Raw genomic sequence first — 20,122 nt, 5'->3', positions numbered from 1 at the left:
CTGTGGATGAAGTCACACAGAAGGGAAGGTTGAGATCATCCATTTCTACAAAAGTTGTAGACTTCCTACTTCTCTCTGTCTGTTCTTTTGACTTTGTCAGGATGAGATAAAGAAGTAGGAAAGGGGAAATTCACTCATTGTCAACTTGTGTGGTCAAATCAGACAGACCACTGACAAGGACTTTTTAAAAATGTTTTTCTTCTATTGAAAATAGAACTTTTTCTTCAATAATATATCTTGATCACATATTATTCGCTTCCTCATATTCCTTACTGTTCCTTCCCCACTCCCAGTTTCTTCCCACCTCCCTTCCCATCTGGATCCAGACCCTTTCTATCTCTTATGTGAAAACAAAATTAAAAAACAAACTAAGGGGGGATGATTAATATAATCTACTTAATATAATAATATAAAACGAAACTAACACACAAGCAAAAGCTTTCATCTCATTGGATGAAGCAAACAACAGGAAATGAGCCTAGCAGAGATCATACAAAACAGAGGCCTATGCATTTTCACACTCTAGAACCGAATAAACACCCTAACTGTAAGGCAACATAGAACCGAATAAACACCCTAACTGTAAGGCAACACACACACACACACACACACACACACACACACACACACACACACACAAAGGATCTAGTCTAGACCCATGGAGGCCTTGGGCCTCATGCTGCTTCAGTCTCTGAGGGTTCATGTGTGCTTTGGTCGTGTCCATTTATAGGACCTTGTTTTCTTGGTGTCCTCTGTGCCCTCTGGCTCTTACAATCTCTCTGCTTCCTCTTCATAGGCTCCCTGAGCCCTGAGGGAAAGGATTTGATGAAGACATCCATTTATGGCTAAGTGTTTCATTATTTGCTCAATGTCTGGCCATAGGTCTCTGTATTTGTTCCCATCTGTCGAAGGAGGAAGCTTTCTTGAAGACGACTGAGCAGAGCCCTGATCTATGAGTATAGATTGCTAGGATTTTTTGCTTTTTGCTTCTTTGATTGGTTGGTTTGGCTTGGTTTCTCTTTTTAGAACATTAGTATTGGTCTTTCTCTAGATCACTAAGTCTCAGGTTCTTGATCCCCTAAGTAATGTCAGGTTTCATCTTGTGGAGTGAGTCTTCGGTCAAACCACTATGGTGACTCCCACAAGATTTGTGCCACCATTGCTGTAGCATAGCTTTCAGGCAGGGCACCATTTTGAATCATGGGGTTTTAGACCAGCTTGGAGTTTCTGTTTCTCTTTTGCTGGCATTCAGAGTACCTGCCTGTACCAAAGCTGCTAGAACATAGGGGCAGAGGTTCTCAGTAAGCAACAGCTCAACTTTTACATGTTCAATGAGCTGTGTAGGTATTGTTTTCTGCAATGGGGCCTTACTGTTTGCTTGTGGTGAGCAACCTATAGTCTTGGCAGCCATCTGACTTGTCTGGGTATTCACATGGAACTTCTTTGATCAACAAATCAATTTGATATAACCCAGTCCCAGGACTAGAATCTGACAAGGTCTTCCCCCACTCATGGAACATAATAGTGTTTTCTCCAGATATCTAGTGAATGGCATACTTACTCAGAGAGATTACAAAACTAGATTCTTAATCCACTCCAGAGCTCTACCATGAGACTCCTTTAGGTCTTCTCATCATGAATGCATGCTACTGAAGAAAAGTGGTGAGCTCCCATTAGAACAGGCACACTGCCTCAGTTGGTGGTCCTGACTTCCTTGCTCATCTTCTCCCTCCTTCTGCCTTTCAACTGGACCTTGGAGCTTAGTCCGTTGCTCTGATGAGGGTCTCTGTTTCTATCTCCATCCGTCGCCAGATGAAGATTCTATGGTGATATTCAAGATAATCATCAGCATGATAGTGGGACAAGGACAGCTCAGGCACCCTCTCCTCTGCTGTCCAAGGACCTAGCTGGGGACATCCCATGGACACCTGGGATCTCCTCTAGAGCCAAGTCTCTTGCCAACCCTAAAATGAATCCCTTACTGTAGATATCTTCTTCCCTGCTCTTATATCTGCCCTTCCTCCATCTCCATCCTCCCACTCCCCCAAGCTCTTGCCAGACCTTCCCTTCTCCCTTCACTCTCTCCCTCTCCCTTTCCCCCAAACTCATCCTCACCCTTACCTTCACCTCCATGCTTACAGCTTTTGCCCTGCAATCTTGTTTGCTTCCAATTTCCAGGAGGATCTATATATGGTTTTCTTTGGGTTCACCTTGGTTTATGGCTAGAGTCCACAAATGAGTGAGTACATACCAAATTCATCTTTTTGGGTCTGAGTTATCTCACTCAGGATAGTGTTTTCTATTTCCATTCATTTGCATGGAAAATTAAAGATGTCATTGATTTTTTTACTGCCGAGTAGTACTCTAATGTGTATGTATTCCACACTTTCTTTATCCATTCTTCCATGACCGGGTCTGAATGAGCTTGTGATCAAACTGGACCCTCTGATTGTGGTTCACAATGGGGGCTGACTGAGAAGCCATTGATAAAGGCACTGGGACTTGTTTTTATGGCATGTTCTGGCTTTTGGGGACCCTAGTCTATATGGATGCACAGCTCCCTAGGCCTGAATGTGGGCAGGGGAGGGCCTTGGTCTTCCCACAGGGCATTTTTCCTGACCCTCTCTCAAGCAGGGCAGGAGAATGGGGAGGGGATGTGGGGGAGTGGGAGGGGATTGGGAGGAGGGAAGGAAGTGTAAATAATTGATGGAAAAATAAAAATTAAAAGAAAAGAAAAGTGGCTAAGAGTGTGCTTTTTAACCAACTGACACAGGAATCCCACACATTAGAATCCCATCAGCAATGGGTGGCAATAACATATAGTCACTGCTGATCCCTTCTTGGGGTCCTGACAATTTTCTTCTTTTTCTGTTCATATAGAAAATATAAGAAAATCACGCAGGTATCTGGAAATGAGATGTCATCTCCCCTTAAAGTTCATGATTAAATTTATCTAGGAAGAATATCCTCATAGTAACTCACCCAGATATCTCTTAAAAACCTGTCAATATAAATATGACCTCAATACAAAAGTAAGAAACTAAGAATTCATCTTGTCAACTACCTTTAAGCAACCAAGGGTACAGTCTCACCTGACTGCCGCATCTCTGTAAAGAAAAATACATTGCCATGCTGTATTTCCAGCAAGTGTCAGGGATTTGCAAATGTATATATAGACAATTAAAGACTGCTCAGTCAGCATCTTGATAAACATAAAAGAAAAAGACTTTGATGGACAGAAGAAAACTGGGCAATGGGGCAGAAAGCAAATAAAGGAAAAACCTAAGCAGAAAATATACAAAAAAACACATTATGAAGAACAACATACTGTTACAAACTTGAACTCACAAGAATTTCAACGTATCTTGCACTTTAGACCTTTAGACCCCAAATATTATCTTCTCTTCTTTCCCATGCCTTTTGTCTTCTCTCTTGTTTTCCTGAAAGTTTCATTAGCTTTAGAAGTATAGTTTCATAATCTACTTGATTTCTTAAACCTTAAAGAAAAACAAAGTGAGGCCACTCTCCAGGTCAGAATTCATGAGAAATTTGTTCTACACAATAAAAGTTCCTGCTGCTTTTATTCAGTTGTTCAGCCAAACAAATGACTTTCATCATGGTCAAGGGTGCTGTTATCTGAAACTTTCCTGTGCTTCTGTCTAGGATAATTCCTATTGTGTAGAAAGTCATTATCCAAACTAAACCCTCAACCCATCTCACCTCTTGAGTTCACACAATTTTATAAGACATGAATTTCACAGTGTTATGTAAGTTCATAACAAGATTGAATTTTACACTCCTGTGTGTTGGCAAAAGGCCTCTGTTCAATAGTGACATGTAACTAAACTCTAAACTTTTAGAGAAGATTCATTATAACTATTGTTGTCAAACCTAATTTACAAAGAGTAGCTAGAAAATATATTTCAGAAAATGATAGCAGTTATTCTTGCTTTCAGGAGGGTTAGGGTACAATCTATGGATTTCCATTTAAGATGACAAGGGTTACCAGGAGAGGTATTAAAACAGAAACAAACAAGTGCTAGAAAGTGTTTGATCTAATAAAGTAAGAAATTAAATATCCTAAGCACAAATACCTTTCTTTATATGTTGGTTGGCCTTTTTGCTTTGCAGCCTTTATTATTCCTTCTTGTGACCGACTTTGTTGACTCCCCATGGGAGGCCTAACTTTCTCTGAGGAGTGGATAGAAAGAAAAGATACAGGGAGCAGAGCAGAGAAGGGGAATTGGGATTAGTATGTAAAATAGAAGGAGATTGTTTTAAATAAAAAGTATGAAAAATATAACTGCTGTTGTCTTCAGCTTTCCCCCTGGGGATCAAGTGACTCAAGCCTTCATTTGGAATATATTAAATATTAATGCTTGTATGTGGAAGTCTCAGTGTATGAAGATGAAATAATCAACAAAATATGAAAAACTACCTTTCTGTCAGTAGTTTAACTGAACTCGTGGGGAACATATAAACATTTAAATTATTGTACTAATGACAAGGTAAAGGATACTACTTAAAAAAGCTACAAAATGAATCAGAAAATAGCAAGTGAAACCAAAGTATTGCCCAAGTTTCAGGAATGTGATGGTGTGAGGTGAAGTTCTGAAGCTGTTATAGGGTACTGGTTCATCATAATGGGCAAACAATTCATCCACTCCCATTCTATAACATACCTTCATTTCCAGTGAGAAAACTGAGTTTTATTATTATATGTCATTAGTAAACAACTAATAGTTAGTTTTAAGCAGATATTGTTTTATCTATAGATGATACTACAGGGTGACAATGTGTTTTGTGTTACAATGGATGGCATGTCAATTTTGAGTTTGAGCTCAACCTACAGGCGACATGTTTTACTGCAAGAAAACAACACTCCTAGAACTAGAAAACACAAATGTTTATCTGGTGAAGAGTTACAAGAATGTGTAGGTGGCAGAAAAAGAGAAACTAAGATGTCTGAAAACCAGTTGAAATACAATGCTGACACTAATAAAAATTTAGCAAAGGCTCTTCAGTGAGCGATGAATCAAAGGACACAGGAGCCATAGAGGCATCAGCAAGCTGTGGCTGGACTGAGGAAGATACTGAGTAGATAAAAAGAACGAAAGTAATCATGATTGGAAACTAGGAGAGAGGATGTAGATAATTTTCTGGTCAGTTTTACCGGAACTTAATTTGTGTGTATGTCATTCACTTTGCACCAAAAATAGCACAAACTGTTTCAGCTTAGGTAAATTACACATATGACTAGAGTCAAATGTAGTTTATGCTATGCCACAGGAAAAGAGTTTCTGCCGCTCAGCAATGATGCATTATAAGTCACTTTTCTTTTCAGTGAGTTTGAACTAGATGAAGGAATCAGATACCCTTCTGACTTCATTCAGTTTTCAAAGAGTTTGTGGTTCCTTATGATACAGGATAATTCAAAGCTCATGTTTAAAGCCTTGATTGCCAGGCTTTGGAACTATACTGAGGTACTAAAAATTTAAAAGATGTTAGAAGCAAGTGATTTTATTGCTGTGTGCCTCAAAGAGGGAATCTCTCTCTCTCTCTCTCTCTCTCTCTCTCTCTCTCTCTCTCTCTCTCTCCTCTCTGTCCCATCAACTCATCGAGTCCAGTTTTTGTTAGTTGACCACACAGGCATAGGCCAGTCCTAGAATGTGGTTGATATACTAAGTGTCACATCATTGAACCAATCTGACCTTCTCTCTTCTGGTAGAAATTAGATACCAATCGTTCCTCAGCAAAGAGTCAGACTTGGTGCTTACTTCCCATTGCCTTGCTAGGATTTTCTTGGCTTGAATTCCTGTGGATCTTTTGCACATTCTCAGTTTCTGTGCATCTGCATACCTTGCTAGATCTGGAAAATACTTCTCTTTTGAAGTCATTCACTGCCTCTGGCTTGGCCCTTCTCCCATGATGATCCTGGAAACTTAAGGGAAGGTTGATGAAATAAAGATATCCCATTTAAGGTCAAACATTTAGAAGTCTCTTCTTTTCTGAACCTTGACAAGTTGTAAGTCGTCACTCATCTTTTAATTATCAACAGATCACCTGCCGACAAGTTTTAATCTCATTATCACAACAGAAACACAGAAATGAAATGGAAAGACAATATGATTGCTCCTCAAGCTCCCAAATCCTCAAATACTGAACTCAGAGACTACAATAGAGAAACTTTGCTCATGCTGAATATAAGTGACTAGAATATAAATTGCTAAAGTATTTAAGATGGGGTTAATAAGGAAAAAATTAAAAGGAGTCATAGAGAGAAGGTTTTTGGAAAGTTTGGTGTGGCATCAAAAAAGTATTTCTTGTGCAAGTTTGAAAGAGACATGTGTTTTTTAAATACTATAATGTTAGAGGACAGTTCTCTAAAATATTATTTCTAATTGAACAGTGCTTCATGGCAATCTTAAAATTTATCAGACATGGGGAGCAAGAGAGCACAGGTATAGAGATAGTAGTATTAAAGTGAAATGCATTAGCTTAAGTGGTAATGGGTAATTATGTCTAAAAAATATTATACCATGTATATTTTATGCTTGTGGTCATTGACCTACCGGGATATATGCTTCATGCATGGTAGGATATCACCTAAGGACATGGAAGAAAGTGTAACTTCTGTGTTCGTGGGAAATAGGATCCTTTGGTTCTTGGCCCTTTTAGAAGAATATTGTGGATTTTAAGCAGTGACTGATCAGATTGGAGCCAGCCATACACAGGTGTTATGACAATGTCCTGTGTGTAGGTGGAAAGGTGTCCATTCTGCTATTAACTCTTGACCAGTACAGTATGAACTTTCTACACTAAGGCTTCTCATCTGACCTGTTAATGATTCTCAAGATGATGAATCCTAATGACCCTTGAGTAAAAGGATTTGTACAAATTCTATTTTATTTATTTATTTTACAGCTCCACTGTGGTTTCCACTCCCTCCTCTCCTCCAAAGCACTCCCCTCTAATTCCTCTCTGTTCCCCACCCCCATCCACCTCTCCTCTATTTCAATTCAGAAAAGGGCAGGCTTTCTAGACATATTAACAAAAGACAGCTAATCAATTTACAATAAAACTAAGCATGTTACTTAGCATTAAGGCTAGGCAAGGCAACCCAGTATGAAGAATAGAGCCCCTACACCAGGAAAAGAGTCAAAGATAGCACCTGTTTAATGCATAATTAATAAATGCTCAAAGACAAAAATTGGGTTCAACCTGAAGGTTAGAAAAGCAAAACAGTCACTGGCTCTTACCTCTATCTCAGTACAAAATGCCAATTCTGCCTCCAGTAATCTCAGAATGAGACTGAGACTGAGAGCTGTCTCCTCCCATTTTATAATCCTCTCTAGTGCTGGGATTAAAGGCATGCACCAGTAATGCCTGGTTTCTATGACAAGCTAGTGTGGCTACTGGGATTAAAGGTGTGTGTCATTGCTACTTGGTCTGTAATGTTGGCCAGTGTGACTGTTTTACTTTTCTGATCCTCAGGCAAATTTATTTATTAAAATAGAAATAAAATGCCACGACATCTGCTCCCACAATTATGAGTTCTACCAGAAGACTAAGCTACACAACTGCCACCACATACATGCCAAAGGTCTGGATTCATACCATGCAGACATACTGGTTGTCAGGTCAGTCTCTGTGAGTTCCTGTGAGGTGCTTATTTGATTCTGTGGATTCTCTTGTGATGTCCTTGACACCTCTGTCTCCAACCAAGCAAGCCATATAACCTTTGACCTACGGTCTGTCCTGTCTATGGGATAGTTTGAGGTAAAGGTGACTCAGAGATTGTGGGAGTAGCCAACTAATGACTGGTCTATCCTCAGACACATGCCATGAGAGTGATACCACCTCTGACACTGCCTGCAGAACCAAGACCCAATGGCCAGATGGCCCAGAGACCTAGAATAGAACCAAACATAACTGGGGACAAATAAATGTCAATGTAGTGATGCCTAGTGATACTCTGCTATACTCATAAATTGGAGAGTAGCTCAATTGTCACCAGAGATACTTCACCCAACAGCTGATAGAAACAGATTCAGAGACCCACAACCAAGTATTAGGCAGAGCTTAAAACATCCTGCTAGAGAGAGGGAGAAAGGACGGTATAAATTAATTTTTTATTACAATAATGAAACACCCAACAAAAGAAACTTTGGTAAGCAAAGGTTTATTGAGGCTTGATTATCAAGGGATACATCTTATCATGGCATGAATGGTGAAATGACTAGTCACATTGCTTCCACAATCAGGAAAAAGAGGGAGGAGAACATTTCTGGTCTATTTCCTCTGTCATTTTTTATTCAGTCTGAGACACAGTCAATGAATGTGATGGGGCTTTCTACATTTTAGATGAGTCACTACCCCTAAGGGACACAGATGGTAGGGATGTAAGCTGTTGTAACTGCCTCAGAAATTGGTGAGGAAGTTCCTTAACCATCATAGTATGGGTAAAATTACTTCATCTTGTCTAAAAGTATCTTTTGCTGCTATAATCACTTTGGTTCTTGACTTAGCATCAACAATGATATTTAACATGACTAAAAGGTAAACATCCATGAAATATGTATTTCTCCAATAACTTGTATTTTGGGATAAACCACGGTCCCATAATGTGTGGCGCTGTTCCCTCTACTGTCTTCCACATTTACTGATTTTCTAGATGGTTGAGTTGTCCACATCTGTGAAATAGTAGATGGAGGCATGATTGAACAGACAATATTTGCAAAAATGGGCATTATCATTTAATGCTGACCATAACAACATTAAACAAATGTGAACTGATGTTGGCATTCAGTATATAAGGTTTTTTTTTTTCCAGAAAGTTACTAATTTAGTACTGAAAAATGAAAAGTTCTATGGTTATATCAGTGTTTTATCCAGGTACAAAAGTTGAGAATGGTTACTGGGAGTCACTTCTGTATTTAGGCCTCTACAACACAGTGCTATTCTCAACGAGGCATCTGGATTCTTTATTTAGAAACCCTTTTAATTAACAACAAAAAAATGAGTTATTTGAGAAGAATTCACATGCTCAACTTAGTCAGTAGGTAACTTCTTCCTTTCTTCTGTGCTACACCAGCTGTCTTTTCAGAACACTTTCTCATCCTCATGTCCTTTAGACTGTTCTGTAGTCTATGTCTTTTCAATGATAGACTTGTCTACAGAAAGTTTCAAAGATTGGGTGAAAATATCTACCCCATATTCTCTCTTTCTTTTTTATAACCTAATAAATTCAGCTTATATTTTAAACTTGAAAACAAGGTTCTCCTATTCTGGTATATATTGTGACCTTCGAAGAAAAGAATGCCTAACTAACACTTTCACTAAAATGTGATGATTGATATCAGGGGCAAATATTATCCAATATAGAAAACGGCACATCATTTTTATCCTCTTTTTATAAGTTCAACAACTGTTGCTCAGTGCTCCAAAAGTATTTGGAGTTTTCATTGGTTAGATGTTCAGCAAGGCTCCATATTTTTAGTCAGTCAATAGCAGATCATAACTGTACCTCTTCCTTCAACCATTGAATCATTAGTCAGATATTATAATGATTTGGTGGCTTCTTCTTAGTTGTTCAGTAGCGAAGCCCAATTGACCATGAATGTAATAAAGAATATTGACAATGCATTTGGTATATACTGCATTCAATCTAAGAAATTTGTAATAGTATGCCCCTTGCTATGTTTTTCTGTAACATGAGTGGGGTCTGCTTGTTTGTGTTTTCTGTCCCCGCCTGGTACCCCACAGCTGGCAGGCCCCAGAGAAAATCAACCACACTGAGATCTCTATAAGTTATAATGCTGATTGGCTCATTAGGTCAGGCTTCCCACTGGCTAACTCTCATATCTTGATTAACCCATTTTTTTGATCTATTTTAGTGATATGGCTCAGTACCTTTTTCAGTGAGGCAGCTCACATCCTGCTGCTTCCGTGATCTGGGCAGGAGTGGGAAGGATCAACTTCCTCCTCCCCAGAATTCTTCTGCTCTCTTTGCATCATTTCCACTTCCTGTCTGGTTTTCCCACCTATACCTCCTGCCTGGCCAATCAGCATTTATTTAAAACATGATCGACAGAATATAAACAATTCTCCCACACCAGCACATTAGAAGAAATCTTACCAGGATCAATGTGGACAATCCTGTAGCATTGCCTGAATTTCATAATTCCAGATGTCACTAAGAGATTTATTCAGTTCAAGTGAAGGTAATTACCAAATAAGCCAGATGTATATGTTCAATCAACAGTCATTTAGCATCTGGTTTAAGTGCAACTAAACATGGTGTATTAGATTTAGGACCAGTCCCATGAGGAGAATCTGTATTTATTTCTGTAACCTGGATAATACTAGACTAGGGATATTCTGAATCCATGAGGAGGACTTTTGATATTTTGTTAAGTTAAATGTGAGTTACTCACTTAAAAGACCCCCTTAAGCACCTGCACTTGCACTTTATGTTACTCTTGTTACGTGCCCAGCGTGTAGAAACAAACACTTTAAATTATGCCACAGACATTGGCTGAAATTTCAAAAGTTAAATTTCTCAATATGGGTGACCAGTGGCCTGTGTTCTAATGTTCAAAAAAAAAAAAACGATGAAAAATCTGTTCTCTGATCTAAGATCCCGTGAACATGTAGAAGAGGTGATGGGAATAGATGAGGAACTGGAGAAGAGAATGCGGGTCCAGGAATCACTGTTTTCTGATAGCATTAGATTGACTTTAGACTTCATGGAGCAAAGAAAGCTGTGGTGCTTTGCAGCCTAGCTAGCCCTTTAGACATGGCCCTCATATTCTCTAAATTATACTTAAATGACTGCTTTAGTCATCATGGCAATGAGATGCTTATCCGTAAGGAGGAAGTATTGTGGAATCCTCATCTAGATTCCAAAGTTTGCTTCCTTTCGTAACCAAGCAGTGTGTGGCCTTAGGGATGCTCTGTTGCACTATATAAGAGGTAGGACTTCAGTGAATCAGCTGTCCCAGAACAGCAGACAAGCTGTGCTGAAACTTGACAGAGATGCTGCTGCCCTCCCCCAAGCCATGCTTCTGTAAGTAATCTTTCTCTTAACCTCTTCTAAGTGAGTTCAAATAGTGTACTCTTTTACAACACTTGTTTGGACATTTTACATTTTGATGTCATCTTTGTGCAGTCTAAGTGAATGGACATTTGTTCCTGCTTAGCCAATATAAAAAAGACAGATAGAACTAAGAAACACTTTCTAATTATTGCTCAAAAAGTAAATGCAGCGTATATCATTGGATTAGGGAGGGTTCTTAAAAGAGAATCTTCTTTACCTATAGACATAGAGAAATGTCTAGAGGTGTTTTGAATTTTCTTTCTTTCTTTCTTTTTTTTTTCTTTTTTTGGTTTTTCGAGAGAGGGTTTCTCTGTAACTTTAGAGCCTGTCCTGGAACTAGCTCTTATAGACCAGGGTGACCTTGAACTCACAGAGATCCGCCTGCCCCTGTCTCCTGAGTGCTGGGATTAAAGATGAATTGAGGTAAGGTAGAAAAGAAGAATATTGCCAGCATCTAATCATAGGATCAAGAGTTGTTTATAAACAAAACTCAGATGTGTAAGAGAGGTCCAGATAATGGGATGAGATATCTTCTAAAGCTAAAATTGCTTACGTTTATTCATTTACTGGAATGAGATTGTCAGAATCACGGGCTGAATCTCTAACAACTTCAGCAGGAAGAAAGTAACACCTTCTCCTTTTTACGTTTTTATGAGCTGTTTTACTGGAATGCACTTAATCACAGTGCCAATTAGGGAGACGTAATAGGTAAGGTTAGCAGATGTGTAGCTATACATCTTTGACAATGTAATTCAAGTAAAATACTCTTGAAAAAATATGGAATCATACTATTATTTGCTTCTATTTTGATAATATTTCAAAGTAAAAATGAATCACTAGCAAGCACATATATATTGAGACAGGGTCTCACTACAGAACTATGACTGGTCTAAAACTCACTACGTAAACCAGGTTGACTTCAAAGTCAACGAGATCCATCTGCCTTTGTCTTTAAATACTGAAGTTAAAGCTGTGCTTTGCCATTCCTGGCTTTTAAATTGTATTTTATGAAATGAAAAGCCAAAACCATTTATTGCCTTTTACTAATCTTAGACCTTACGTTCTTTAGATGATAAATGAAAGGAATTTATACCTATATCTATTTAAAAGATAAATATCTGTCATACATAATAATTTGGGGAAGGCACATGGATCATTGTAAATTTGTTTGCTACAATAGGAATTATCTAAAAATAATATGTACTTTGAATGTGAAATATTGATGGTTATTTTTATGCTACATAGATTTTTTTCAGTTATTTTCAGTATTTGAGTTGAGATGTTTTCCTTGAATAAAACTTACCAGTTCCCTAATTTTCTGTTGCACATTTCCCATCAAATTTATCTAAGGTTCTGCGGAACAGAAGTGTTTTCAGACTAATGCCACTAAAGGTAAGTAGATATTTCGTTTTGAAACATAACATTCTATATCATTTTGGGGCATGCAAATTATTGACAAATTAAAATTCTGTGTTTATCAATAAAAGTTAAATTGGTTAAATTGGTGTTGAAACCATTTTGATCATTGCAGGAATGCTAATTTAAAGGATGTTGATTTACAAAGCAAGAGAAGCAGATACAATCAATGTTACTAGGTCTACTTTGATCAAGTGATCAAGTGGAAAATCATTAAACCTTTTAAGTGTTCTCTTCATCAATACAGTTTGATGATATTGAATAGGATCAGTCAATCCACAGAGTTATTGTTAAACCTGTAAAAACTTATGACAAACTTCTAATGCATGAAAGCATTAAGGTTAGTTTAAAAGCAGACTGTAGGTCCTTTAAATGATAGGATTCTCTTCAAACTCAGTATTGGACAATTGACAATAATACACTTATTCTTGTTAGGTACTGTAATGAAGCAAAGGCAGCAGTGTTGACCTTGTCCTGATGCGAATACTGCCGACTAAATCCAACACAATCTTTGAGAGATTAACCAATGAAAAATTATGACAACATTCCCAAGACATAAAATTATCTACAAAAATGACTTCAAAATATTCACCCACAGTTAACTTAGAGTATAAAAAGTTTGAAAGTTTCTGCTATCCGTACAAAATGTGGGAAATCCCTATTTTCCCAAACTATGGAAATGTGCAACTTATTTATTTAATTATATTTGCACAGTGGAAGACACTTATTTACTCTCCTAGCTGGAGAGTACCAGATCATACAGTGGCAGGAATTGTGGACTGATAAAATTACCCTTTATAAGGAAGAAAAAGTACCATTGTTAACCTCAGATGAATTGATCTCAATCTCCCATTTCTATAAAACAGGAACACTCCTCTTGATACTGGTATTAAATTTGTTTCTGTGTGAGAATGTTGCCTCCTTGCCTGTGAATGTCCGTGGAACTGGACATGACCAAGTCTACCTCCAGGACCTGTTCAATCATGCCATCAAGTTGTCTTACAACATCAGTAAACTCAATAGGGAAATGCGCAAGATGTTTGTAAGTACCTCACTTACTTATGGCTTCTTCCCAAAAGGAGCCTTCTTGTCAATAGTTATACTGCAATGCATTCAAAATTATTGTAAACCAAATTTATAATTTAATAACTAACACAGATTTAAGAATAGCTACTGAGAAGTGGAATATGATGAACAGGATAGTTTCATGAAAACTCAAGGTTTTATAAAGCATTAAATGATTTTTGAAATTGTTTCTACTTAACGATTGCAAGACTTTCAGCTTGAACCAATAAAGAACAAGAGGTTAAATCATGCAGTTGTACACGCATGGTGGTGTTTGGCTCAAATTATTCAGAAAGATTACTGTTAAAACACAGTTGTCCCATGAAAACCGAAAAGATGCAGCTGGGAAACAGCTCTGGTTTTCTTGTCTATTTTCACACAGTCTCCACTGACATCTTCCCTTTGGCATTGTGCCAATAGAGGATCAGTGCATTTCTTTGAGCCCAGTGGAACTAAGACAATGAATCTATTATCATGTGATTCAAGAATAGAAAAGAAATATTAGCTTTTCAGAAACTCCTCAACGCCAGGAGTCACAGTTTAAAGATTTCAGTGGATGAGTCATTCAGCGTGAGTGATGTGATAGACATGAAATAGGTTTAATCATTTTGATATCTGCATATTAAGTTACCTGTTCCAAATCAGTTATTGTTGGGGATGTGGTGATAATGACTTCAGTACAACAAGAGCCACTTAATAAATGTGTCTTTGAAGCTATAATAAAATTACATTCATGTTACTTTTTACTTATATCTTATTTCATTTCCTCGATTCTATCTCAGTTCATCAGTGACTTCTCTTCAAAGAAATTCTTTAAATTTGTAAGTACCTCGTTTATTTCTATCCTCCCTCCCTGTAAAAGCTTTATGCTCATGGCTTCATTACAATTTAAGTAAGAAAATGTCATTCACCAAATACATTTCCACAGGTAAAAGATGCCACTACCATTATAAAGCAAACAGACATTTTTTCCCCCAGAAGAATGGGAAATCTTCAGGAAATTCCACTTGAGGAGAATGCTATAATTTCTCATTTTTCTCCAAATCCATGTATTATAAAGTTTTGTTTGTATTTGTACCTGAGATACCAAGCTGTAAGAATTGTGACAGAGGTAGAAACATCATTTTTTGGTCTTGTTTAAATGGAGTTACAATTGTATTGCAGTTAGTTGTGTGTAGGAAACAGAAGTACACTGAACTAAAACTATTTCCTAGAGATGCACTAGTTTTTCTTTTCTTCAGAAACCCCCAGTGCTACCGATGAATCCTTATTTAAAGATCTCCAGGGCTAGAGTTCATTCGGAAGGAGCACTGACTGGCAACTGAAAATAGGCTCTCTCTTCACTGACTATTTGCTATCTGTTCAAGGTCAGTCAGTGTGAAGGAGAAAACAGGACAAGGCTTGAGTATATCAAGAGACCGTCCCTGACTTTGCAATAAATACTTGTTCATATTGTCTTTTTATTCATGAGTTTCTCATTTCTCATTCTTGACTGACTCGCTCTTTCAAATTCTTAATATTTCATTAAAATTTTGTACATTAGCCGAATATTAGTTTTAGGTAATATTTATTTTAATAATATATTTAAGTAACTATATTTAAATGATTATCTATAAAATAATAAGCAATAATGAATGATTTATGGCTTTCAATTTTTTTCATGTCTTATTTTCTGAAAATAGTCAGTCTGGTCTGCTTATTTTTGTTAAATACGATGCAATTCCAATCAAGATTCATGATTAAGTGTGAATGGTACATATACATATATTCACTGGAAACAGAAAGAAAATGTGTAGATTTACAATGCCTAGATAAAAAAATATATAAATTTGAACTAGCAGGAAACAAATACACACAGATAAACATTTACTAAAACATTAGACTCAAATCAAAAGAAAAATTGTTCTTAAAACATGTTGTGTTTTGTGCTTTTGTCATTTCTAAGGCCTTTTATTATTATAAAAAATTAGAATTAGTGGAAGAATAAGAGAAAAGTAAATAGGAATGGATGGCAGATTAGAAAGTTAGATGAAAAACTAAATTAGATTACTTACCTTAAAAAGGGAAAAAGTGGTTACAGATTCCTTCTCTTAATGGTAGATTTTACGCAGTGTTTATTTGTTAAACTTACACATTTAGTTAATAATATTCTGGTCATAAGTTCATTTACTCAATTTCCAAACTCTAACTAACTTCATTTCTTTTTTATTATTTGCAGGTGTTAGAGTTGCACAAGGATGAGGAGACTATGCCCAAGATGATTGACAGCTGCCACACTCCTCCTATCAACACCCCCAAAACAATAGAGGAATCCCGAAAGTTATCAGTGAGTTCTCAGCTTTTCACCTGAACAGCTGAAACCATGCACTAGCTTTGCCAGGCTGTAGCTTTCTTAAGTACCACAACAGATATGGTGATCACAGGAGCACAAGCAAAAAGTAACAGTGAGCAGTGGAATAAAATCATGGTACCCCGTTGGTAAATTATAGGAAAATCAATTGTTAAATAATATTGTGGCAGATCTCCATAACCTGACCTTTTTGAGGATCCTATTTCACTAATGTTTTGTCAGTATAAATTGACTTATTTTTCTCTAGGAAATTTTGAGTGGAATAGGACATCCCTATATAAACAGATACTCAGTGAATACCTAAGATAAACAAAAGCGGTTGTCTTCATTGTGTATCATTGGCCCATTTTTCATTACTGACTACCACGGAAAGTCTTCTTTATCTCAAGAATGTCCTGATTCTACAGCTTCTTCTTATGCATGTGTTCACACTTTCACAAGTTTGTACTTTCTTCTCTCTTTTAACTGAAGGCACCTGAACAAGGGGTTCAGTAAATTCAATGTAATTAATGTTCCTCAGAAGGAACTCAAGCCCCCAGTTGTGATGAGAAACTCTGTATAGTACAGAGAATGCAGTTTGTAATTGTTATGACAGATGAGTTGAAATTCCCTAATATAACTTATCCTCTAATGAATTGATTTGAACAGCATGTGCAAAAGGTAAATGAAAGTGTAGGAAGAGGGGAATGAAGAAAAATGTTGGTAGAGACTCACTCCATGACTAGACAGTCCCCAAAGTCTTTTAGTGATATTGTTTCAGTTGCCCTCTTAAAAGATGACTGAGATGAGAAGCTGCAGTTTGCAAACATTCAAAGAATTTAAAACACAAGTATGCTGTCAGGGCAGAGTGTAGGCTTTAATGCAGCTCAAGTATTTGCTATGAATCACGTAACACAATGCTACCAGCAGCCGATTTTACATTGCTATTTGAACTGCTCATTTCGTCCACATCTTTTATGTCTTTCTGTTGCCATAGCAGTTGGATTCTGTTCTACTGTTCACAGAAGCACCCACAAAAGTACTCAAGAAACGTAACAAGCTTTTTAAATTTAGAAATGAGTTTCTTGTATGAACTTGGCAGTGACTATACACTGGAGCTTCAAAATTCCATTGCCATTTGCATTAATGCTGTTATTAAAGGCAGAGCAATGGCATGGTTTTGGGTTTTTTTTTCTTTTTACCTGCACTTACTATCTAAAGTATCAATTATCTAAAAAGAAGGGGAATCATTGGGACTGAGAGAAGCACATTTACTAATATCAGGTTGTCCTAATAATATTTTTACATTTATCCTAAAGGAGCAGTAAAATAAGTACAATTTCAAACAATACACCTTACTTGTTTTATGAATCTAGCTGAATGATTTGTTATTGACAGGGATGACATGTATCTTTCCTAAATCAAGTTCTTTGGTCATGTACTTAGTTTTTACAAAGCCTTAGAGTCTCATGACAAACAAAACAATCTAACATATAAGAACTTAGAGAGGGTTCAGATTGTAGGATTCAGATGGCAAACAAAACATAATCAAAATGAAACTCATTTTAAAAGTAATTATTTATATAGCATAGCATTTCATTTTATTAAGATGTAGTTATAAATGTTCTGAAGTTCAAAACTCTACCCCATTTTCATATATAAAAATTCCCATTAGATTTGCAAATGGGTATTTAAGTTAAGCCTTTCCAATGACAAATCAAATGTAACCAATCTCTCTGTATTTCATTTCTCTTAATGTAATTGGTCAATTATGGATGCATAGCTTGAAGACTTTCTGATAATAATCCTGAATCTAACGGGAACCTGGAAAGAACCTCTCCACTACCAAGTGACCAAACTCAATGGTACCCTGGGAGCCAATGAAGCTATCCTGTCCACAGCCAAAAATATTGAAGCCCAGAGCAAAGAACTTCGAGAACTCATCAAATGGATACTCAACATGGTAAACAGTCTTCTTAAAAGTCCACTTGTCTCTTTCATGAAGCAGACTACTTTTGAATTATAAATCTTGAAATGCCCCACTTTGGAAGAACAAAATGTAGTCAACTTATCTTGTATGTAGCCTAGTCACTTAAGGGACTGTCTTGGATGGGTTTCTAAAACTGTGATTTAAAAAATGAAAAGACATGACAAAAAGCAACTTAGGAAGGAAAGATTTTTTTTTCCCACTTATGCTTCCACATCACTACGTATTGCTGTCCATATTCTATGGAAGCTAGGGCAGGAACTCAAGGCATAAAGCTAGAGGCAGAAACTGAAGCAGAAACCGTGGAGGAATGCTTACAAACTTTCTGCACCTGTTTCTCTAGACAACTCAAGGTCGCCTACCCAGGAATGGCACACCCCTTGCCTCCAAAAATACCCTATAGACTTGCCTACAGGTAATGTGCTGGATGTAGTTTTTCAACTGTGGTTCCTCTTCCCAGATAATTATTGCTTGTGTCAAGTTCATAGAGATGAATCAACAGTCAAGAGCACTGACTGCTCTTACAGAGGACTCCAGTTCAATTCCCAGCACCTGCATGGCAGCTCAAAACTGTAACTCCAAGATCTGACACCTTTACATAGACATACATGAAGGCAAAACACCAATGCACAAAAAATAAAATAAAATAAGTGAAAAACACAGTAATAGAAGGATTTGACATAAAAGTTTAATTATTTCTCATAGCTGTTTGGACACTAATTTTCTTAGGTGGAGTGAAATACACTAGATCTCCAGACAATAACCACTAGCCCATCAGCATCTGTTGGTATTGTTGAAACACAAGGCTGTGCTGAAATAATGCTTTTCTGCTATTTCATCTTCCTAGATTTAAAGGAAATAATTTATCACTCATCAATTTAATGTAAGAAAATATGGACATGAGTCTAAAATCTAGTTTGTGTATACCTAATGATGTCAGAGTACCCAATACTAGGGTTATGAAAGTCAATGTTTAAGAATGAAATTTTAAATTATTAATGTTTCTCTAAATACAATTTACTATTCAGAAGAAAAATTGTGGGGGACGCCGTTCCACGCCACCCACCTCCCATGAGTTCATATTGTCCTAGGGGTTAAAGAACATAGACACACACAACACAGACAGAGTTTTGAGTCATCCTCAAGAAGGGAATGCCCAATTTATTCAACTTAATCCAGGGTTAAATACTTTTGGCCCCAGTAAAGGAAAACTCCTCCCACCCAGAGGGGGCTGGGGAAACTGGCGTCTGTGAGAGCTCCTTCTCAGGCAGGTGGTCGAGGGTGCAAGGCAGTGCCAGACAGGGTAGATGGGCCTTGGCGCCTGAGCTTCTCCAGGCAGGTTGAGAAATTACCATTTTAAAGTAATATAGACCCCTTAGGCTAATGTATCAGGCTAGAGCAGAAGTAAGCATGGAACTTAGCAGGAAGCTTAGCTGGTTAGCGTAAACATTACTTGCATCCTGTGTTTTGGCCTCGAGGAACAGGGAGGACAGGGCCTCACAGAAAATGACTAACAAACACAAACAGTACAAATAATAGATGACTGACTATCATTTTGTCATTAGGTTCATCCTGGCATTGAACCTAAGGACTATGCTGAATGGTCAGATCTGAAGTCTTTGCAAGCGGCTGATGAAGAAACTTACCTCTCTGCTTTATTTAAATTATCCTTCTGCTTAGGAATTGACACGCACATGGTTGACCTTAATCTTAACTACCTGATATGTGTGTTTATTGGTGGCGACTCCTGCTCATCATCAAGGTTTAAATATAATCCATATGATCCATTCTGTGGATAATTTGCTTTTTATTTTGTACATTTGAAAGCATACATTTGCACAGATTGTCTCTTATATATTAAATAAAATAGGTATATATTACATTTACCGAAGTACAAGAAAATTTGTTGTCAGCTTTTTTTTTTCCATTTAGAACTAAATGTAACAATAACATTGAAACACTGATCAGAAATGACTCATGTTTGATTGGGAAATTCAAGCAATTTATAACCTAGAGTTATAGCAAAATAATGTTGGTAGAGTTGTAAAATCAAAACATGAGATCTAATTGAAATTCCAACTATGCTACTGATAATATGGACATTTTGGGATACCTTAAGAACACCAGACAGGTTTTTAAACCAACTGATAGAAAATACTATTCCCACGTGATTGTAGTATGGTGGATTCTAAGAATTTTCTGAAATAAAAGTGGTAGTTTATAAAGA

The 20,122-nt window shown here is 37.1% G+C and overlaps 1 protein-coding gene across 1 annotated transcript; it reads left to right on the top strand.

Moving 5' to 3' along the window:
- The first annotated feature begins 11,037 nt into the window (after positions 1-11,037).
- On the top strand, positions 11,038-19,694 carry LOC146892009 (prolactin-7D1-like). The gene is made up of 7 exons (XM_085698884.2): positions 11,038-11,068; positions 12,449-12,490; positions 13,381-13,556; positions 14,362-14,400; positions 15,798-15,905; positions 17,692-17,871; positions 19,461-19,694. The coding sequence occupies exons 1-7, from the start codon at positions 11,038-11,040 to the stop codon at positions 19,692-19,694; spliced, it is 810 nt and encodes a 269-aa protein (XP_085555010.2).
- Positions 19,695-20,122: the final 428 nt, after the last annotated feature.

This window comes from Myodes glareolus, chromosome 14, assembly GCF_982192425.1.
Source record: "Myodes glareolus chromosome 14, mMyoGla1.1, whole genome shotgun sequence".
In the NCBI taxonomy this organism is placed as follows: Eukaryota; Metazoa; Chordata; class Mammalia; order Rodentia; family Cricetidae; genus Myodes; species Myodes glareolus.
Note: the sequence above shows the minus strand (reverse complement) of the source record. Positions and strands in the feature narration are given on the sequence as shown.